The following is a 22531-nucleotide window of genomic DNA, read 5'->3' on the forward strand; positions in this document are numbered from 1 at the left end:
CTTTAGGTAAGCCTGCCCCTTCCTCTCAGAGGTCTCAACAGAACCTCCGTAGCCCAGAATTCAGCCCAGAGATGCACACTTGCTGCAGCAGATTATCTCACTCATCTGTACTCTTCTTTTGTCAGCTCCAAGGAACCATTCTCCAGTATGTGAAAACACTGATAGAGGTGATGCCCAAGATATGCCGCTTGCCCCGACATGAGTATGGCTCCCCAGGTTGGTGATAGCAAAACAATCCAGACCCATCCCATGGTGGGGAGGGAGGCTCTGACCATCCACCTCAGAGCGTTTGCTTCTCTAACATGCCAGTGAGCTGGCAGAGTACTGGCTATCCATCCTCCCCTGCCACTAGCTAGATAGCCTTTTAATCCCTCTGAGCAATGGTATCATCTTGTCAGTGGAGGGAGATGATGCTTGCGGGGCCTGCCTCATGGGACTGCTAGGAAGTTGGAAGACGACAGCAGATGTCAGCATGTTTAAATAATGCAGAGCCAGGTTATTAGAAAAGGTACTTATGAGCTCAGCACCTCCAGATCTTCCTCCATCTGCATATTTGGGGAGACCGAGGCTCCAGGCAGTGGTGCCAAGTTGACATATCTAAGATAAGTCAGGAAATGGACATCTTTGCCGTTTGACCACTGGGCAGAGAAATAATTATTTCCTTCCTTGATAGTGAACTGAATACAGGGCCTGGAGAAGAGGGAAAGATGGGGACTGTGACTTGGCATCTGATGTTTCTTTTCAAAACCAAGATGTCTAGTGCTGGGTCTGCATGATTGAGAATAGGAAAAAGATAAGGCTAAAATTTCTGGAGTTCAGTCCCAGCTGCCCTACTTACTACCTATGTGACTATGGGCATGCCCCTTACGGTCTCTGAGCCTTATCTGAAAACAAGGGTAATAGTGCCTAGTGATATTGTTGTAGTAAATGAGATAGTACAGATAAAGTGCTCAGCACAATATCTGACACCTACTAATAAATATTCATTCCTGTCATGATAGGAATTCAGGCAACTTTGGAGGGACTGGAAAGGGTCCAGTGCTGCCTCATTTGTGTGTGTGTGCACGTGCACATGTGTGTGTGTTCTGAAAAAGACACGAGCCCGCTTCTCGAACTTTTTCCAGTACTGAGCCCTGAAAGAAATCTCACTCTGGGCCTGCAGAGAAGAGGGATACGTGGTTTGGCTTTTTGCTATCCGAGTCAGGTCTGGGGCTGCCACTCAGTCATTGTTTCCCATAGACCCTACTGAGCAGTATCAACTTCCCACTGACCCATCCCGCTTCTTCTCCCAGGGATCCTGGAGTTCTTCCACCACCAGCTGAAGGACATCATTGAGTACGCAGAGCTCAAAACAGATGTGTTCCAGAGCCTGAGGGAAGTGGGCAATGCCATCCTCTTCTGCCTCCTCATAGAGCAAGCTCTGGTAAGTCCAGAGCCCAAAGGAATTGAGGTATCTCCAGGTTGGAGGGGATGCCAACTCCAACCAGATATTGAGGCTCCTGCAGCATCAATTTGTGCTCTTTTAGTGTAAGCTCACATGCTCTTTTCAGTTCATTTCCAGACAGACATGGATTCCAGTCCTGGCTCTCCCAATCACGATTAGTGCAGTTGTCTAGGTCTTAGTTTGCCATTCCCTCATGTTATGGAACCAAACTGGGGTCCACTTGCCTGGCACAGTAGGGGACAAACATCCACGCCGAGGTTTACTGCAGGAGAAAGGAGGGCGTTTATTTTTAGAGTCCCATGCAAGGAGAACTGAGCAGTTTTCACCTAAGACCTCACCTCTCCAATGACTTGCAAACAAGGGTTTTTAGAGGCAGGGGTAAGTTTCAGGAAAGCAGAAGTTTCAGGCAAAGTTAAAAGTCATTGTAGGGAAGTTACACATTGGTTTAGTCCAATGGGGCAGGCTATCTTGAAGTAGGTGGGGGCTTACAGTCATAGGTAGATTCAGAGAGTGTCTGATTTGCAATTGGGTAAGGAAGAGAAGCTTTAAAATTTAGGGTCAGCAGAAAAGAATGTTAGCTCTGGCTTGTGGGTATGATTTCTTCCAGGCCTCCCAGGAATAAGTTTAGAACAAAGAACCGCGGTCAGAGTCCGGCCTGCAGTTCCTTCTTATCTGAGGTCTGCATGTCAGCACATCTGTTTGGTGTGGGTCCAGGTTTCTGAAAAACAACTCCGGCTCATATGTGAAGATGTTATCTTTAATTTCTGTAGGGAATCAAGCATCCCGTGATTCTAGCTTCCTTGGCTGTTGTTTTAAGTTACTATTACCTTCTTGCTTATCAGCTTGCTTATTTACTTCTCAGGGCTAGCTAGGTGCCTGGAATTTCCCTTGAAGAAACTCAAGATTTTATTTCCATGCTTAGGTGCGGTGGTGCTGCAGGCCCCTAAGGGGGTTCCCTGCTCCATCTCACTCATTAGATAATTATTCCTTGGATACCTCAGGACAGGTACTGTGCTGGGGCATGTAGCAGTGTCCAGCCCTGCCTCCTGTCCTGTCCATATTTACGCTGAAATCGTGTGTCTATGGTTACAGCAAGAGCTAGGAGGGGTGAGTGCAGGGTCCCGTGGGAACAGAAGACAGAGAACTCAGGGCGTTCTTGGGGCTGAGGAAGGACTTCTCCGGGGAGGTGGCCTGGAGAATGAGCAGGAATTTGCCTGGTGAAGCTGTCCCAGGCCGAGGGAGAACATGCACTGTCATCTTCATTTTTAATGATGGAGGACAGTTGTTTTACCTTGCAGGATAGTTTAAAGGCTGGAAAGATACACCACACGTAAAGCTCATGCAGTAAGAACTAAACCATCGGTACATCGGTAGTGTTGTCATATTGAACAAAGCACACCCCCCATACATCTCCCTCTTAGGACCCTGCAGAACCGGCACACTCTTCTTCCTGCATGACCACTTGGATTTGCTCTGCCTCACGGCTGACTCAGAGGCTGTGCTCTCCTCCTTCCTCCCCAAGGTGCTCCCAGTGGGCGCAGTCCTACAGGTGTCAGGGTAGCAGAGACAGCCTGGAGCAGAAAGAAACGGAAGGATGTTACTCTGGGGTGCATCATTCTCAGGACCTAGTGGAAATCTCTTTCAGCCTCCATCCACTCATTCAGCAAGAGGCGTGGCGAGCCTCTTCATTGCCAGGAGCAGTTCTAGGTTGTGGATAAATGGCCATGAATAAGAGACAGAGTTTTGCCATTTTTATTCCAGAGAGGGAAACGAGCAAAGTCATAATAATCAGATTGAGGTTGCAGATGGGGAGGGGAGCTGTGAAGGAATACACAGGATTACAGGATAAAGGGAGAGTGGCTGTGTCAGAGAGGGATGTGCTGTTTTTGAAGAGGATAGAGCTTGGTCTTTAAGGGACAGGGAGGACCTCATAGTGAGCTGGTGCCAAGAGGGCAGAGGTAAGAGACGTGGAGGGAGGCAGCCAGGCAGCAGGTCACTGGGGCCTCATGGGCCACTGCAGCATGCCATGTGAGCAGCAGGTGAGGGGGTCTGCTTGGCTGTTTTCAAAGGCCTGGGAGCTATTGGGAGAGTGAACGACAAGTCTCTTACAATCTAGAGCCCATCTTGGAGGCAGTAGGTGCTTGGAGAATAGACGGGAGGGGAAAGGAAGAGCCTGGAACAAAGGTAGAGAGATAATGGAGCTTCTGAATCAGAGCCAGAAAGGATGCCTTGCCTCTAATTGTCTTTGTGACTTGGGATGAACCAGTTCATTTCATCCCCCATCCCTAAAATGAGTGACTTGGACCTGCCGCTCTCAAACTCACCCTGAGAGTCTCTGAAATGGGGACTGTTTGCTCTTCCTCTATAAGGAGTAATTGCTTGTTACCCCTTCAATGGACTTTCCAGACAACTAATTGATAGGTTTTTTACACAGATCAGCAGACCCAGGTTGCTATAGCAATGTAGCCTTCAGAAGTCACAGGGATACATAGGGACAACTTCTGAAGGCCTCAGGGGCACCAGGAACAGTGGAGGTCGGGGTGGGGGGTCCCTGAAGCCTCAGTCCCCGAGTGTCTCCTGTTAAGCACCTCTCTTCATGAGGAACTGTGATTCAGAGACCATCACTTCAGCTCCCCTATTCAGACTCCAGGAGGCAGACTATTGATGGGGGCTGCAAGGAAAGGACAACTTCCTCAGGCACTGTCTGGGTGGTCACTCACATGTATCATTGAGGACAACAGGACACTCAGTATCAATGACCTTCAGAGCTGAGACAGACCCCCTACAGCATGAATGTTTCAACTCCTTCCATTCATAAGTGAGAAAACAGAGAACCAGAGAGAGGAGGAACTCACCTGAAGTCACACAGCATAGCAGCAGCAGCAGTGGAAGAACTAAAGCACAGGTTTCCGGTATTGATGATCCCAGTCCTTGGGGGCTAGGGGTCGGGGAAGGGTGGGGAACACAGAGCAGGGATTAGGCTCACTGAAGTCCACACTCCCCTTTCTACTTAGACAGCCGGGGAGCTCTCCAAGCCTAGACAGTGCTTTCTGAGATTAGAATGAAGCATGAATTTTCTGGAGGTTGTTTTTAGTTTAGGAAGCTAGAATTAAATATTTAAATGACATACCAGTTGTTCTCAATGAAAGAGGACTACTAATTGCCAAAAAAAAAAAAAGAAAAGAAAGATGCCTAATGGCCATCGTAGAAGAAAGGCTGTATAAACTGTGGAATATCCATTCGCATGGAAAACTGTGAAGCAGGTAAAAATAATAAGCTGATAAAGTAGCTTTGCACATACCAAGATAAAAAATAGTGAAAGATACAATATTGAGCTAAAAAAAAAAGTTTTAAGACACATATGATGCCATAAATGTAAACAAAAAATAAACCCCACAAATAACACTGCATTGAAAAAGATCTAGCAAAAAAGCATACCGAGTAGTTAACACTCATTTTCTCTAGGTATTAGGGAGGAATCCAGGATTAGAGGTCAACAGGGACTTTTTAGCCTTATCTAGAATGTCTTAATGTCTTACAAGGAAAGCATATTCATGTATTATTATTGACCTATCATTTTAAAATAGTTAGTATATGCTAGTTTTAGAAAAACTGGGAAATACCAGAAAGTGCAAAGGAACAAGTAAGAAATCTCTTGCCCCCTTTACTTTTCCATATTTTGTCTTTTTCTAATAGATTTTCAGAGGTCTTTCTGATTATAGGTTCCATAATACCTTCTCATTCTGTCGTTTGCCTTTTTTTAAAAAAAAAAAAACAGATTAATATATCATTGATAGGTAGAGGGATATAAATTGAATAGTTGATGACTTGGACAAAGGTATTTTCCTCATTAAGTTAGGTGCTTATAAATATTTCTCAAAATTCAGGGTGCAATAGTAGTACAGAAACCCAGGTACCTGTGACATTATTTTTCTGGTTTTGGGGTTTTTTTAGGGTATTCTGGTGGTTTCAATTAAGATATTACAGTCAAACGCATAAATCTTAAGTGTACAGGTTGATGAAGGCACACGTCCATGTAGCCCAGGTCTAGACGCAGAACATTTACAGTATCATAGATGGTTCTTTCATGCCCTCTTCAGTGTTCCGCAAAGAATCATGGTTCTGAGTTCTATTTCCGGAGATAATGTTGCTTGTCCTTGAATTTCATAGAGTTATCTAGTATGTTTGTTCCGCAAGGAATCATGGTTCTGAGTTCTATTTCCGGAGATAATGTTGCTTGTCCTTGAATTTTATATAGAGTTATCTAGTATGTTTTCCCTTTCCTTTCTGACCTCTGTCGTTCAAGATTACATCTGAGATTCATCCATGTTGTAGATCATCCATTTTTTATTACTGAATCAATTACTCTGGTATTCTCATTGCATGAACAGACTAACTGAATCATCCATTTTACAGTGGGTGGACATTTGGGTTGTTTATAGTTTGGTACTATTATGAATAATGATGTCATGAATATTCTTGTACATGTGTTTTGCTGTATGTATGCTCCTGTTTTTATTAGGGAAATACCTATTAGGTTAGCTTCAAAGCAGTTTTGCAAATTGTACCAATTTATACTCCCATGCAGCAGTATATGAGAGTTATAACTTCTCTGCAGCCTCATGAACAATTTGTCCCTCTTTATCATAGCCATTCTGGCGGGGGGTGTCATATTTCATTATGATTTGGATTTCCCTAATGATGCTGATTCTCCTTCCACATGCTACTAACCATTTGGACACCATCTTTTGTGAAGTGCTAGTCAACATTCTTGCCTTTTTAAGTCATCTTTCTTATGGATTTGTGGCCATTATATATTATGGATACATGTATTGCAGGTATATTACTCTGGCTTGTGTCTTGGTGAACAGAAGTTCTTCAGGCTTAAGGTAGTTATTTTTTTCCCTTACGGTTGATACTCTTGTGACTTGTTTAGAAAACCTTTCCTACTCTCACGCATCAAGATAGGCTATCCTCTGAAAGTTTTAGAGGTTAGTCCTTCAAGGCTAAACAGACCTTTAAGTCCATATTATTCACCTAGAATTGATGCTTGTGTTTAATGGGAGGTATAAATCTTTTATTTCCAGATTGTTCTGGCGCTACTTCTTGAAAAGACCTTCCTCCTGCAGTCTGTAGTGGTAGTGCTATGTCTTTTATCTCGTGTCCATAAATGGTCTGGTCATCGCAGCCTCTTCATATTTGTTGGATCTAATCTGAAACATATAAAAATACTTAAATACTGATTTGTATCAGGTTTTTAAAGGAAATTCTTCCCTGGGAAATCAGAAAGTGGTCATTAGGGAAGTCGCAGTCACTAAGTTTTTGTTCAAATTTTGTGTGGTTTTCTAGACCTCAGGCCATTGTTTGTTATGCCAGCATACACCAGGAGAGGGACCTGTTTGTACGTGTGAGGGAGGGCAGGCCCGAGTCCCTGGGAGGGACAGAGCCTTTTAGTCTGCCTTTTACTGCAAGGCCTCTTGCCTCTGCCTTCATCTCTGTTACTTCTTCTCTCCTTATTTTGTTAGAGTGGACCACAGAAACACTCCAGTCAGTCCTTTGAGAGCATTACTGCCCTCATCAGAGATGAGGCGAGTCTAGACCCAAACTCACAGATCCAAATGCCTATCAGATCTGGAAAAGCCCCCAGAGACCATCCAGGGTCAGTTTCTCAACCTCAGCACCACTGACATTTGGAGCCAGATAATCTTTTAGGGGGTTTCCCTAGGCTTTATAGGATGTCAAACAGCATTTTTGCACTATATTCCAGTCGTACCCTTCACTGTGGCAACCAACAATGTCTCCAGATATTGCCTGATAGTCCTTAGGAGGGCAAAACCTCCCCCTGTTGAAAACCACTCATCTAGTGCAACCTCACATTTTCTAGATAGGAAAACCGAGGCCCCAAGAGGGAGCTGATTTTCCCAGCCTTACAGCTAGTGCAGGAGTCTGGATGAAAACCAGATGCCCCTTGGAGTCCAAAGATCCTTAAGGTTAGCATATTACAGTACAGAGAGATGCCCAGCTGAGCTTTGCCAATTGTTTTTGTTCTTTTCAGTAGTTTCATGCCCACATCTGACCTTCTGTCTCCCACTTCTACCTTTTAATGTCTTTCCTCTAATTGTTTTTATTACACAGTTGAAATAAATTCATTGATTGAAAACTCAGAGAAGCAGAAAGAAAACAAAAACCACTTTGTCACACTAAGATGACCTCTGTTCACTTTTTTTTTTTGAGACGGAGTCTCACTCTGTTGCCCAGGCTGGAGTGCAGTGGCGTGATCTCGGCTCACTGCAACCTCTGCCTCCCAGGGTTCCAGCAATTCTCCTGCCTCAGCCTCCTGAGTAACTGGGGTTACAGGCACCGCCACCACGCCCAGCTAATTTTTGCATTTTTAGTAGAAGAGATGAGGTTTCACCGTGTTGGCCAGGCTGGTCTTGAACTCCTGACCTCAAGTGATCTGCCCACCTCAGCCTCCCGAAGTGCTGGGATTACAGGCATGAGCCACCACACCTGGCCGACCTCTGTTCACATTCGAAAGGATATTCTTCCAGATGTTTTTGTGTTCTAGCAGATTTTCCCATATAAAATTAGTAGTTATAAAAGCAGTACTCACCAAGGTGAGAACAGTGACTACCTCTATGAGGTGTGGTGGGTGACAGGGGTGTGGGAGAAGTATCTCTCACTTTTTAGACTTTATTGTTTAGATTTATTGTATTAAATATTACTTTTTTCCTTAAAAGGAAAGACTCATATGTAGCAAATGTATATACAATTCAAATGCATGGAAAGTAAAAAAGTAAAAGCCCTATCTCAACCACCCTCTCAGACCGTCACTCCATACGCCCACCTGTGCTTGATCCAGGATGATTTTGCCCGTCACTCTGAGAAAAGACTCCTCCAGCTGCCCAAGAAGCGTATCCTGTCCCTTTGCCCAGGCACCCACAAGTAATGCCTCTGGCCTTTCTGTATCAGTGTTTCTTAGCCCAGACACTGATTATGTTTTATGGTTGAAAACGATCCACGTTTTGTGGAATGGAGGCACTTTGACTCCCAATAATACCCTTCCTTGTGTGACTTTATGATTTTTAAGTATATTTACATCTTTTCAGACATGGCTTTATCTGAAAAATAAACCTGTTAGTGTGAACATATCAGGACTTGGGAAAAAATGGTCTGAGAGGTAAGAGTCACTGGTTCCACAGACAAGACCAAGAGCCCCCATGGGCCAGGCAGAGTGTGAGACTCCAGGGCATATCCCATCCCTGATGGCACTGTTCACCACCTACCCGCTGGTTTTCCGCATAGAGGGTTAGCCCTCCAAGCCCTCCAGTGGTGGGGTTCAAGCCACCCAGATACTTTCAGAGCTCCACACTTGACTCTGATGTGCAGCCAGAGTAGAGGATCTCTGATCTAGAAGCATCTTCTTGGACTAGAGCTGCCAGACTTTTGACATGGATGCTTAGTTGTCATAGTTCTTGCCACATCTGCAGATCACTGGTTCTGTTATTTACACAATCCTTTTAATGAAACTTAATTTTAAAAGGAAACCATCACTTGCATTTAAAAGAAAAAATCATCTCTTGCCGTCATTAGAAAGCAACCAGAATAATACATTCAACCAAAATACAGCAAAGTCATATAATTCCAGCTGCTGCCTGCCCAGATCTCTGAACACAAGCGCTACTCCCTCTTTGATAAAAACAAGATTAGTAAATATTAGGTGCTAACCTGTGCTGGTTTCAAATGGAAACTGTCTCATTAAGGTTGTCAGAAAGATTGACAGGAAACTAAAAAAGGAAAGAACTTGCTCACTGTGTGGCTCATTATGATTAAATCACATTTCCTTGTATGCCCAATTTCCACTTTAGGAAATGCTAACCTTGGAAGACATTGGCATACACTTGAGGGAAGGGAAAGCCCACTTTCTAGACCACAGTTTCTTGGCTATAGATCTTTCCCAGTTGACCAGATATTATTCTGATCCAGAATAATAAGTCTATTATCCCCTTGACAATTCAGGGGACAGGGGAAGGGGTTGGAGATGAAACATAGTAATATACAGCACTATTCAAGCAAGGCATAGATTGACAGGAGAAGATCACATACAATCAGGTAAGATTAAATTACTGATAGATTTAGCGAGGGCTACGAAGAGCTGCTGGAAGTGAGGGACCAGTGGAATAGGAGCAGAGGCACCGTCTCTCGGTTGAGGCTTCCACTGTACCTGGAGTCCCAAATGAGGGCTGGAAGCTGCGACTTGTACATTCTGTGCAAGGGAGAGGGTCATGGTGGAAATGAGAAGCCTAATTTCTTGCCTGCCTCACAGGCTGTGTATCCTTGGGGCTTAACATCAGTATGCGGGAAACACATTATGTACCTCCATATAAGGGAATGTTTAGAACACTAAGCTCTCTGGTTAGGCCCAGCTCCCCATCCCCCTCCTGCTAGAAAATCCAAGCAGTGATCCCTGTGGGGTTGCCTGGACCTCCCATTTCCAGCTCCTTTCTCCACACAAAAACACAATGCTTGAGTGTTATTTGTCTTTTTGTTGCCTCAAAAATCAGAGTTAAAGGTTAAGAAAATACTGGTTTGATTATTGTTTTTAGGAAATCAGCTAAAAATGGTAGTTTTTCACTCAACTGTGAACAGAACCCTAAAGGTAGAGTCTAATGCCATTCTGCATAAATCTGACATTCTTAGGATCGTATTGAATCTTTTTTAAATATGTACACGGAATCTTTATGGTAGCCTGTAGCCAAGAGAAATCAAGTCTCCAGTTAGCCTCATAGACTAAGTGAGTTGGAAACACTTAAGGTTTTTGATATTTGATGGAATCCCTCAGTTTTAAAACTGATGTTCATCAGTTGTAAATTAAGTATAATACAAAAAGAAAATTAAGACAGAAAGCAATGCAAAAATAAAACATGAATCCCTTGAATTCTGATGTGACTTCCTTACAGTAAAATATTTTTTTGCATCCTGACCCTAAAAACCTTCTTTGCTTTTCCTGTCAGCACAGCAATTTTACAGTAGATAGACCATGGTTCTTAATCACCTACTGATTATTTCTCTTGTAGTTATCATATAGTGGGAATAACAACCATTCGCATGGCACTTGGTACGTGCAAAGTTACTGAATCCTAACTTTCACTTACTAACTCCTCCCAGAGAGAAACTTCTGCAGAAGCACAAGCTCCTGGCAGTTCTCCAAGGAGGGATCATCGAAGTTCATTGTTTTTGTGTAGCAATTGCATATTATTCACACTTTGGAAAAGTCATCGTGGTTAGATCCTGGTTCCAAAAAAAAGCGTAAAAGAAATATTTTAAGAACAATTGAGGAAATTTTAGTCTTGACTACATTGTATATGATATTAGGAAAATTTTAAATTTAGGGGATCACGATTCTGAGGTTACACAGGAGGGTGTCCTTGTTTTTAGGAGTTGCATGCTTAGGTGTTTAAGGCTGAAGTGATTCAGTGTCTTCCATTTACTCTCAAATGACTCTAAAATAAAGCAAATATGACAAAATGTTCATTGTGACTGTACGTCAAGGGTATAAGGATATTATTCCTTCAAATATTTTATATGTTTAGAATTTTTCCTAATGTGAAGTTGAAGTGGGAGACATAAAACCTCATCAGGGATCAAAAAGTTAAGAAGGAAAGGGGTTAAGGCAGACAAGGTCGTGATGTATGAAGAGGAAAGTCATGAGGGTTTTTGTCTTTTCCAGCTAGTCTGCTAGTTGGTAAGATTTATTCTTGGTAACATATATCCCGGAGCTACATCTGGCCTCATTTAAAAAATTTATAGAGGTATTTGCTAGCACCGAAGTCAGCCGTGACTCACAGGCTGACCACCTATTTGATTCACCATCAGGAAATACCAGTTTAAGATCCAAGAAAGGCAAATGAAGCCAGGGAAGCTGGCCAGTCCAAATGAGAGGCCAGTGAGTGGCCCTAAGAGAACACCTCTGGCAGCCACCCTCCTCCCATTGGCCGTAGGGGGAAGGCTTGCCGTCTGCTTCAGGAATACTAACACACAAGAATGCCTTCTCCCTATGCTCTGTTTAAGAGAAATGTCTCAAACCCAGCTCCGCTGAGGTGTCACCGCCTTTCCGTGCTCGAGCCGAGAGAGGGGCATGCCTTAGCATTAACAGCAAAGGGGTCTTCATACAATGATAAATCAGATTGTTACTCTCCAGCTTCAAACTGACAGGTGGATTCTTGTTATTCTTAAAATTCAAACTCCCAACTTTGACCAGCAAGGCTCAGAAGATTTCAGCCATGCCTGTTCCACCAACTTATCTATTATTACCACTCTGCCTGGCTGCACAACCCAACCACATGGCATACTTTGGGGGTCAAGTTACAGAGAAAGAAACTGAGGTTCACTGCAGGTCTGCATCAGGGCAAGACTGAATCCCATTGTCCTTGGCTTCTACCTTAAGGCTTGTTGACTTTTACCACCTTGGCCTTGTAATTCAAGAGCACCAAGAGCACCCCCCTCAGCCCCCAAGAAAGAGCACCTCCACTTTCTATCACAGTGTCTGAAATGCTATTAGAGACTCACTCCAGGGGTTTTGAATGTTATCTGATCTTTATTTTTTATTTATTTATTTATTTATTTTGAGACGGAATCTCACTCTGTCACCTGGGCTGGGTACAGTGGCACAATCTCGGCTCACTGCAGCCTCTGCCTCCCGGGTTCAAGTGATTCTCCTGCCTCAGCCTCTTGAGTAGCTGGGATTACAGGTGAGTGCCATCACGCTCAGCTAATTTTTGTATTTATTTAGTAGAGACGGGTCTTCACCACGTTGGCCAGGCTGGTCTCGAACACCTGACCTTATGATCCACCTGCCTCGGCATCCCAAAGTGCTGGGATTACAGGCTTGAGCCACCAGGCCCACCCTGATCTTTAGGAGGCCCCACTAAAATGGGGTTGCTGAGATGTACTGGGAGAAAGAGCATGCTCTGAGAGCTGGTACTTTAGTGAATATTCATTTATCAAGTAATTTTGAGGAGTAGGATGCTCATTTTAAAAAGGATGTAGGATAACTAAAAATAGGCCCAAAAAAATCCAGATAGAAGCTTTGTACTGCACATGGGAAGATGCTAATAGTATATACTAAATGATAAAAATAGAGTACAGAAGAGTAGGTATATTCTGTTCTTATTTTAAAATATATGCTGAGAAGGTATGTGCAGAGAAGAACTCGGCAGTTCAAACTCTGGAAAAGGCGATTAGCAGTGACGACTCCTGGGTGGTGGAGTTATACGTTTTTTCCTCCTTTAAAAAATTTATCTGCATTTTCTAATTTTTTGAACGTGAACGTAAAGATAGCCAATAAAAAGAGGCTAGAGTGGCAATCATTAAAATATATCTAAAGTTAGTAATTTTCCAGAGGACAGTCTTTGCCTAGGGGCTAAATTAAGTATTTGGTGCACTCCCAGAAGAAAATGACAAATTTCAAGTCAAATCCCACATGTAAGGTAACTAGATTATTAATGATGATAGTCACTGGAAATCAAGAACAGCAGGTTTGTAGTTTGAATGCCACTGCCCCGTTCGAGTTCGCCATGGCTGTCGATCGATCCTGCTGCCCTGAATTGGTGTCAGAATCCTCTCCAAAAGCCACTGCTGCCTCTCAATAGTGGCTGATGAGGTGACCCCAGGGCCATCACTAGGACACATGTTGCCTTCAGGAAATCATAAAAAGGTATCCTTCCTCAAGACATTTCACCTCTTTCTTTTTAAATATATTTTTAAAGAATAACATCTGCTAGAAAGTGATTATAAACAATCTCTGATGTCTGCAGTGTGCCTGGCATTCCCTAGGATGTGATGCCCTTGGATACTATACTCGCTACATAAACGATACCCAGCAGCCTTGGGTAATAAACTCCCCCCATCCCCCCAAAATAAGCACAAACCCTGACAAGATGGTATCATTGATCTGAGACCCCTGGAAACTGCCTGTTGTTCCAGCATTCCAGGTGCTGGCATTTGTCCTGCTTTGGTATCTGGGCAGCGGCTTTCCTCCCAAAATGCCCACTTCCACCTGGTCAGATGCACAGTCCTGTACAGCAAGGCAATGCAGCAAAGCCCAGGACACTAACTGGATAGGGCTCACCAGTCAGCTGTTCCTTTTTCAAGGCAGCATGAGGAAAGGAGGACTGTGGGTCTCTGTTCCAATTAAATTGCAAACTTAATTCATTTTTATTTCCAGTCTGTGAATTTGCTGATTGCACATTCCAGTCACTTGTAAAAAACATAGTTAGTTCCTGGGGTCTTTGCTGATGCATCGACTGCATTGCAAGCCCAGCCTTTCCCTCCCAGCACCATTATGGTTCTGAAGGAGACTCATTCTAGGGGACAGAGTCTGCTGCCTAATGATGAGTAACGGAAACTCATGCTGGGGACATTTACTACCCAGAACATTCTAAGTGACCACTTGGAGTTTTAAAATCAGCATTCCCAACTTGAGACTTGTTAAAGGCACCCAGGAATCCTCATGCCTTTGTCCCATCTAGGACTATAAGACTCAGCAAGTAGAACACAGTGAGGTTGATATTAAAGAAGGTGATTGCCTGGTAGGCCGGATGGCCACTTGGAGATGAGAGCAGGCCTTTGGCAGCAAGACAATCCTCAGAGGCCATAGCTCTGGTTTATCACCCATTTCTTCATTTAATAAGAAGTATTACTCTGTTTACTTATGCTCTGCCTGTGTCCAAAGGAAGACACCGTGCCTATCAAAGAACTGGTGTCATTAAGTCTGGAGACTCTTACACAGAATGAGACCAAGGGGAAGGGCAGGGTGAGTTGCATGAGGCTCTCTCAGCCTGACTTCCGGTTGATTTCCATGGTCTCCACTGGAAACCATATATCTTTGAGTTCAGAAATCTTGGGTTCAAGTCTTGCCTCTATACTGGATAGCTATGAGACTCTGTTATATTGTCTAAGCCTAGCTTGTCCAATCCGCAGCCCAAGACGACTTTGAATGCAGCCTGACCCAAACTCATAAATTTTCTTAAAACGTTATGAGATTTTTTTTTTTTTTCAGCCCATCAGCTGTCGTTACTGTATTTTATTTTTATGTGTGGCCCAAGACAATTCTTCTTCCAGTATGGTCCAGGAAAGCCAAAAGATGGGACACTCCTTCTCTAAGCCTTAGTTTCCACACCTGAAAAGTGCTGAGACTAAGGAGCTACCTCACAGAGTTCTTAGTGTTAAATGAGGTAATGAATGCAAAGTCTCCAATGCTTAAGAAGCAGGTCCTCAGTTACCAAGAGCCCCCTTTCCTCCTCTTGCCATGAGCAAGGAGACTTGAATCAGCCTTTTCTCTAAGCCCCGTAAGAACTGAAAGCCTGGCTCACTGACTGCCCATAGCACTGTGGCCCACACTCCTCACAAGCCCAAGCCAAGGATGCCCTAACTCCTTTCATATCAGCCACCTCATTTTATCCCTGATTTCTTCCTCTTTCTGAATGGGATGGCACCTTTCCTCACAGTTCAAAACCCTGCCCCTCCTCTCAGGCCCATCTCACAGCCATCATTTCCTCATCCTTCCCAAACAGCTGGTCCTTTTCATCAACACACATTTTATCAAATGCCTTTCTCTGTGAGGAACTTGATGGTGTTTCTCTCTTTTCTCAGTCTCCAAAGCCCTTTGTCAGCAGCTTCTCCTGTTGTACCCAGTTGATTCTGTTTTATTTCTTAGTCATGGATGTCCCTGGATCCTTGGATCTCTTCTCCACTAGATGGTAAACTTCATTGAAATCTCATTTTTATAGAGAGCTCTACCTGTTATAGGGTTTCCCGCAGCATCCAGGCCCCTCCCTTGCTCCATGGAGCGTGTCATCTTCATCTCTGTGCCTTTGGGTTGTCTGCCAGATCACAGAGCAAGCACTCAATAGGTATTTGGTGACCTAAAGAAAGGAATAAAGAGGTAGCAGCACATGTAGAGAAGTGGCATCTTCCCTATTCCTGACTTGAAAGGTGTCTTTTTATCCCTGCGTAGGCTGTATGCTAGTAGATATGGAAATGTTCAGAATTTATGTCTTCCCTTGAACTCAAGGAGCACTTTGTGCTTTTTTTCTCTTGGGTCTTATATAGTCAGAGGAACTCAAGTCTCCGGAAGGGTCTTGGTCACCCTGAGAAGCACCCACTCATGCAAACCTGGCACAGTTCCTTTCCCCTGGGGTCAGCCTCCATCCCATGCTGACTTCCAAGTTCAGCTCTACCCCACAGACTCTTCAGGGCCCAGGCCTCACATCCAGTTGCCTTTTAGACATCTTCTTTTGCATGTCCACACACATCAGAAATTTACCTTGCCTGAATCTGACCGTGGCTTCCTCCTGCCTGCAGCCTCACTGTGTCCTCTGACTCCACGAACGGCACCACCATCATACAGGTGCCCTGTGCAGGGGTTCTTTTCCTGCTGTCCTGATGTCCAGTCATCAGGTCTGTGGCCTCTGCTCACTTCCTTCCGTCTCCTTTGCCACTTACTCCTGGCCCTGCTTTCTCCAGCTTGGACTCTTCCAACACCCGCTTTGCTCTCCCCAATCCTTTCTCTCCCTTGCAACCAGAAGGTGAAACTGCAGCTCTGCCATTTCCCTGATGAAAACCATCAGGATAATATCCAGAAATCTAAGTGAGACTTAGAAGATTCTTCCCAAACCGCTCCTGCTCACCCCTCCTTCCTGTCTCATATCACTTTTCTCCAGCACTGAAAGCTTCAGTCTACCTTGGCTGTCAGCCCTGTCTCTTGCTTTGGGGCCTTTGCAGGTACTATTCCCCCTTAGCTGTCCATCACTCACCCCTGGTTCCAAGTTAGCGTCCTTCTTCAGAAATCCTTCCCTATCATCCTCCCCAAAGGTCTGAATTGGTTGCTCCTCTTTGCGTCCCCATAAACCCCAGGCACACCCCAATTGTAGCGCTTATTAGAATTGCCCATTTACTTGCTTTTGTCATCATCTTGGTAAGCGTTGTGCATCTGGTCTCCCTCACCTACCCCAGCACCTTGCAGAAAGCCTTGTGCTTCTTGTTTGCTATATAAATGGAAGAATTACTTAATCTCTGGCTTAGGCTCTATTCAAGTCAGAATGAAAGTCTTCAGAATTTGGTACCACCTTGTTGGGTATCTCGATCCTATTATACACATGTTCTCTACATTCTTGCTGGCCTCGCATATCAGGCCAACAAGAAAAATACAGAGAACGTGAACGTGCAGGTCCTACACACGGTTGGTCCCTCAAGAAGATTCTCTCTCAATCAATGTTTGCATGAGATGTGGGTCAATGTCCTGGTCTTCTATCAGAAGCTCAGATTTCAGGAGCCTGGGCTAGATTAGACAGCCCAATCTGCAGATGACTTAGTGGAAGCCCTGAATGAATAAGAGCTCTGGTAAGTTTTTAAAAAGCAAAGGCACTGTGGGCTGGAGGGGCTTGGAACACTCCTACAAGGTGAAACTTAAATGGGGATTTATGGGATGGATAAAACTGGGTAGAAAATTTTGGGTAGGGATAAGAGGGTCAGGGAAGAAGGAATTTGTGGGTACAAATTGACGTGAGTGGTCTAATTATAGACTTGGAAACATCAGCAGATTTATAAAAAGTAGTCCGTCTGCAAAGAAATTATTTAAACCAATTCAGGGTCGAGGCTACCTCTGGAAGTTGGGAATAAAGGTATCAGTAATTTCCTATTTCTTTGCACAGAAGAACGTAGCTCAGACCCTTGTTCTTCTTCAAACTGTGTATATACCACAGTTTAAGTTTAAAGAATGTTAGTTGCTATAACCAAAAACCCAATAAGTCAACAAATGATATGAGCCTGTCAGATATGAGTGAGGCTGAAGTTTCTTAGGTGTTAAGATTTTAAGTGATTTTCTATTTCTATTTTTGGTAACTTTGCAATTTAATGACATGTATATATAATGAAGGGGGAAAGTCAAGCTTCCCAAGACTTTGGCTGCATTGGCTGCCATGGAGAAACAATGTGTGTCGAAGTGGAGTGGCCCTGGATCTAAATGTCAGCCTTACTGCTTATTTAAGCATCTGTGTGGGGACCTAGTTAGGAAAGTTCACCTTACTCCACAGGATGGGGACAGTGAGCCCTATCTCACTGGGCTGTCCAGAAGCATACAGCAGGCGACTGACATAAAGTAGCTTGCTCATTAGTTAGTGCTCAGTAATGTTCATTGCCTCTCCTTCTCTAAAGAGAAAAGTGGTTGTATTTTACAGACTCTTGGTTCTAAAGACTTGGAGACCATTTAATCCAGCCTCTTCATTTTGTTCAAGTTGTTAATTGCACACTATAACTTAATTCCATTAAGTTCTTAATTGTACATTATAACAAATCAAATACTACAGATGAGCTTTTAAAGAAAAACATCCTACTTAGCTCTACTGCACTTCTGCCCACCTGTTTTCCCAATTCCCTGGGCAGCCTGTCCTCATCGCTTCTGTTTCCAGTTCTTCCAGTCACCTCCGTAACACTCATGAGGGTGGCCTATTTCTTAATTAGCAACTTTAGACAATACTGATTCCCTACTTGGAAAGATGAGATTTTATCTCATTTATCTCTCTCCCTCTCAATATTTGATTATATTACTGCTTCTGTTGTTTTCCCTTGTAATCATAGATAATATACTTATACCTCTATTGCTGCTTTTGCTAACATGATTTAGTATCTTGGCTCCTTTCCATGAAAAGACAAAAGACTGAGGAAATTACCACCCCTGGTACTCCCACTTCCTGCCTCTTGTCAGCTTCACTTTTACTTCATCACCACTGTATTTTTTATAATACTTATATTTTGTTCTGCATCTGTCATGTCCTTAAGTGTAGCCTAAAACAAAAACTATTTTCATTAAACCTATGCAAATATTTTTTCTTTTTTGTTTTTTTGAGACGGAGTCTCACTTTGTCACCCAGGCTGGAGTACAGTGGCTCAGTCTCGGCTCACTGCAACCTCCACCTCCTAGGTTCAAGCAATTCTCCTGCCTCAGCCTCCCAAGTAGCTAGGACTACAGGTATGTGCCACCATGCCCAGCTAATTTTTATATTTTTAGTACAGACAGGATTTCACCATGTTGGCTGGGCTGGTCTCAAACTCCTAACCTCAGGTGATCCACCCACCTTGGCCTCCCAAAGTGCTAGGATGACAGACATGAGCCACCGTGCCTGGCCCCATGCAAATATTTTTCTTTGCTGGATCAAGTGGCATGCTAGGATTTCATTTCCTTTCCCCTCTGATTCCAGCAACAAGACTCCAAAAGCTCTTTACTTTCAAGTTGGGAAAAAGTAGTTGCTTTCAGGGTTCTTTTTTTCAAGTTAATTTTTTAAAGTAATATGGGTTCAATGTAGAAAACTTAGTAAATGCATACAAGTAGGAAAAAAAAAAAGGGAAAGAGTGGGAAAGAAAGTTAAAAACACCTGAAAATCCCACTACATGGACAATTCTTAAAACCACTTCATATAGTTCATAGAGTAATCAGTAAAATTGAAGAGATAATACTCCCTTTGTTATTACAATAAGGAGAAACACATAGGCCCCAAATAAGAGAGATTGTATTCTAAGGCTAAATTTCCTTACATGCTGGGACTTTTCAACTTTAATTCTACATAGTTATTGAGCATTTATTATATATTAGGTACCATGCTTACTATTGGGAATAAGATGTGGTCAAAGATAGACATTGTCTCCACTTTCATGGAGGTTAAATTTCAGTGGTGGGGGAGTAGACAATTATGAACTAGTCATGTATGGGAATGTGTAATATAGATTGAGTTAAGATGCTGGAAAGGAAGAGAACTCAGTTCTTTGAGGACATTCAATAAAGGAACCTACATGAGCAGGGAGGCATTGGGGTCAGGGAAGTGTTCCTAAAAGGAACGATGCTTAAATTGCGATCTGAAAGAACAGGAATTTGCTAAGCAAAGAGAGTAAGGGAGAAGAGATGGATTAGACAGCATTCCAGAGACAGTGAAGATTCTGTGATGGGCACACAGACAGCATGTTTGAATAACAAACAGCTCCTATGGCTGAAACAGTCAGAGTGGAGTGGGAAGGAGGGAGCTGAGTGGAGAGAGAACCAAGGCTGGGTGGTCTTCACAGGCCACAGCAAGGAGCCTTTCCAGCAGGGCATGGCTTGATGGGTTCCTAGGCAGAGTGGATGGCCTAGTGTGGATCCTTTAAGATAAGGATCAGACAAGAGGGAGGTCAGCCTTTGCCTGGGCTCCCACAATGGAAGCTTGTTTTTATCCCTTACACAGGCCATTGTGTGCTCCAAAATGGATGTTTTTATCAGTCACAATGATCTCAGCTTCAATGCCAAACAAACACCTTCCACAAAAGGTGTTGCAGAGTGTGTAGCCACCTCATCATGAAAACAGCCACATAGCTCAAATCCTGGGACCTTCCAGGCAAATGCTTTTCCATCTCTTAAGAAATCGCATCCTTCTGTTTCTCACCTTCATTGATAAATGACATTACGAAGCACACACAGAAGTTTGCCAGCAGGAAGCACCCCCAAAGAACCTCTGGTCCTGCAGTTTCAGTTTGCTTTGGGGTGGCAGGGGCGTTGAAGGGGGTAAGTGGAACACTGTCTCCCCAAAAGAAATCTGAAGAAGCTCATCATGTAAAATGAACAAAACAGCAGCATTACTCTTGCAGAGAACCAGAGCTCTCTTCCCCTTCCTCTATCCCCTAAGGTGGCTGCCCACACCACTTTACACATGTTAACAAAACAGAAAGTTGATAGTTCATGCAATGGCCAGCTTCCAGTAACAAGACATTTCTAGGAACAACTGAAATGTTTGGAAAAGTGAAAGATGAGAAAACTTGGCAGTGGGGCTATGTATACCAGTCCTCTGGAACAACTTCAATAGCTCCTTGGTACACTTAAAATTCACACTTAGCCCCATGCCTATGAGGCCCCACCTGATCTGGTCTCTCCCTACCTTTAGGACCTCCTGCCGTATGTACTGTGAGTCTCTTCAACACTACACCCTAACTCGTTCCCTGCCCCACGGCCTTTGTACTGGACCACCCTTACCTCATATTTACATGGCTAGATCCCTTGCTTCATTCCATTCTCTAATCAGATGTCACCAACTCATTCCATTCTCTATTCAAATGTCACCAACTCAAACATCTCTCAAAAAAAAAAAAAAAAAAGGTTTTGTTTTTGTTTTTGTTTTGAGAGAGAGTCTAGCTCTGTGGCCCAGCTGGAGTGCAGTGGTGCAATCTCAGCTCACTGCAACTTCCACCTCCCAGGTTCAAGCAATTCTACCTCAGCCTCCCAAGGAGCTGGGATTATAGGCATGCACCACCAAGCTCGGCTAATTTTTTGTATTTTAGTAGAGACGGGGTTTCACCATGTCGGCCCCAGGGTGGTCTCCAACTCCTGAGCTCAGGCATTCATCCCACCTCAGCCTCCCAAAGTGCTTACAGGCATGAGCCACCACACTCGGCCAAAAAGATCCTTTCTAACTACCTTGTAGTAGTACCTTCCCAAACCTGTCACTGTCTAGCATATTACCCTGAAATTTTCTGATTTGTTTACTTGTTTTTATCTGTCTCTGTCAACTAGAACATAAATTCTGTGAGGGCAAAGATCTAGTCTAACTTGTTCAGCATCATATCTGCAAAGCCTGCAACAGTGCCTGGTGCTCAATAAATATTTGTTGGATGAATGAATGGATGTAATAGTAGCATTCTCATACTTGGAGGACTGTCATGTAGACAAATTTATTTACTCATGTAAGAAACATTTATACAGTAACAAATGTTTAGACATTTAATAAATTATCGAGAAACTAATATATGTAGGGCACTGGAGATGAGAGGCAGAAATAGAGACGCCATCCCTACCCTTATGGAGCTCTTAGTGTTGTGGTGGTTGGTGTGGAGAAACGTGCAAAGAATCATACATGAGAATCAGCGGGACAAAGACTAATTGGTCTTCATAGGAGAAAGAGAGAAGATGCACCCCAGGGTTTAGGCCTGGGCAGATGAGTTGATTGTGCCATTCTGTGAGCAAGGAACACCAGGTGATAAGGGGGAGAAGGTGGTCAGCTTTAGAAACATTGAGCTGTGGAATATTCAAGTGGGAACATCCAGCAAGGAGTTGGATATCCAGGTCCAGAGCTTTGGAGAAAAGTCTGGATGAAAACACAGGTTTGATTAATAGTGGACAGTGAATGGTGTTTCAAGTCATGGGAGTAGACGAGATAAACCGAGACAATAGAATAAGAAAAAAAACAACATTTAAGGGATGATCAGAGATAAAATCTGCAAAGATTTTAAAAAGGAGAAGCCAAAATGGTGGAAACAAAGGCATACCTCGTCATAGGAGTGGAGGAGGACAGTACCTAATACTTTAGAGACACCACATAGGATGAAGACTGAAAGGTATGCACTGAACTTGGTGACAGTGCAGTCCTTGGTAATCTCTGCTAGAGACATTGTCATGGCATGGTATGACTAGGCATGATATTTCTGTTTGCTGAGGAAGGACCTGAAGACTAGGAAATGGAGAGAGATGTAGAAAACTCTTACAAAGTGCTTGACCCTGAGGGGAAGAATAGAGATAAAAGAGCTAATGATACTAGCTTGAAAAATACATTCAGTGATACTCTAAAAAACAGAACAAGGATCTAGAGTGGAAACTACTGGGAAGCGGCCTTGGCTCAATACCCAACTAAACTTTCTAACCGTTAGAGTTGTTCAAAAGTGGATTGGGCTGCCTCCAGAAGAAATGAACTCTTGATTGCTGGAGTTATGGAAGTTCTATTAGCCTGAATGTTCTATTAGCAAAGAATAAAGGTATCAAATCAGTAATCTAGGCCTCCACTTTAAGAAACTAGAGCAATGGCCAGGTGCAGTGGCACGTGCCTATAATCCCAGCACTTTGGGAGGTCAAGACAGGAGGATTGCTTGAGCCCAGGAGTTTGAGACCAGTCTGGGCAACACAGTGAGACTCCCCATCCCTATTCTTTATTTCAATTATTTAAAAAATAAAAAAGAAACTAGAGAAATAAGAGCAAACTAAACTTAATGCAGGCAGAAGAAAAGATATGAATTAGT

General features: G+C 43.5%; 1 protein-coding gene across 8 annotated transcripts in view; it reads left to right on the top strand.

Annotated features, from left to right (window-relative positions):
* CYFIP2 (cytoplasmic FMR1 interacting protein 2) overlaps window positions 1-22531 on the top strand; it is a 134122-nt gene that overhangs the window by 94899 nt on the left and 16692 nt on the right. For all 8 annotated transcript variants that reach the window (XM_025389274.1, XM_025389269.1, XM_025389271.1 and 5 more), the window contains 2 exons: window positions 126-216; window positions 1293-1423. In XM_025389274.1, coding sequence (XP_025245059.1) covers window positions 126-216; window positions 1293-1423 — 222 coding nt within the window. The remainder of the gene's footprint in view (window positions 1-125; window positions 217-1292; window positions 1424-22531) is intronic.

The sequence above is a fragment of the Theropithecus gelada genome, chromosome 6 (genome assembly GCF_003255815.1).
Source record: "Theropithecus gelada isolate Dixy chromosome 6, Tgel_1.0, whole genome shotgun sequence".
In the NCBI taxonomy this organism is placed as follows: Eukaryota; Metazoa; Chordata; class Mammalia; order Primates; family Cercopithecidae; genus Theropithecus; species Theropithecus gelada.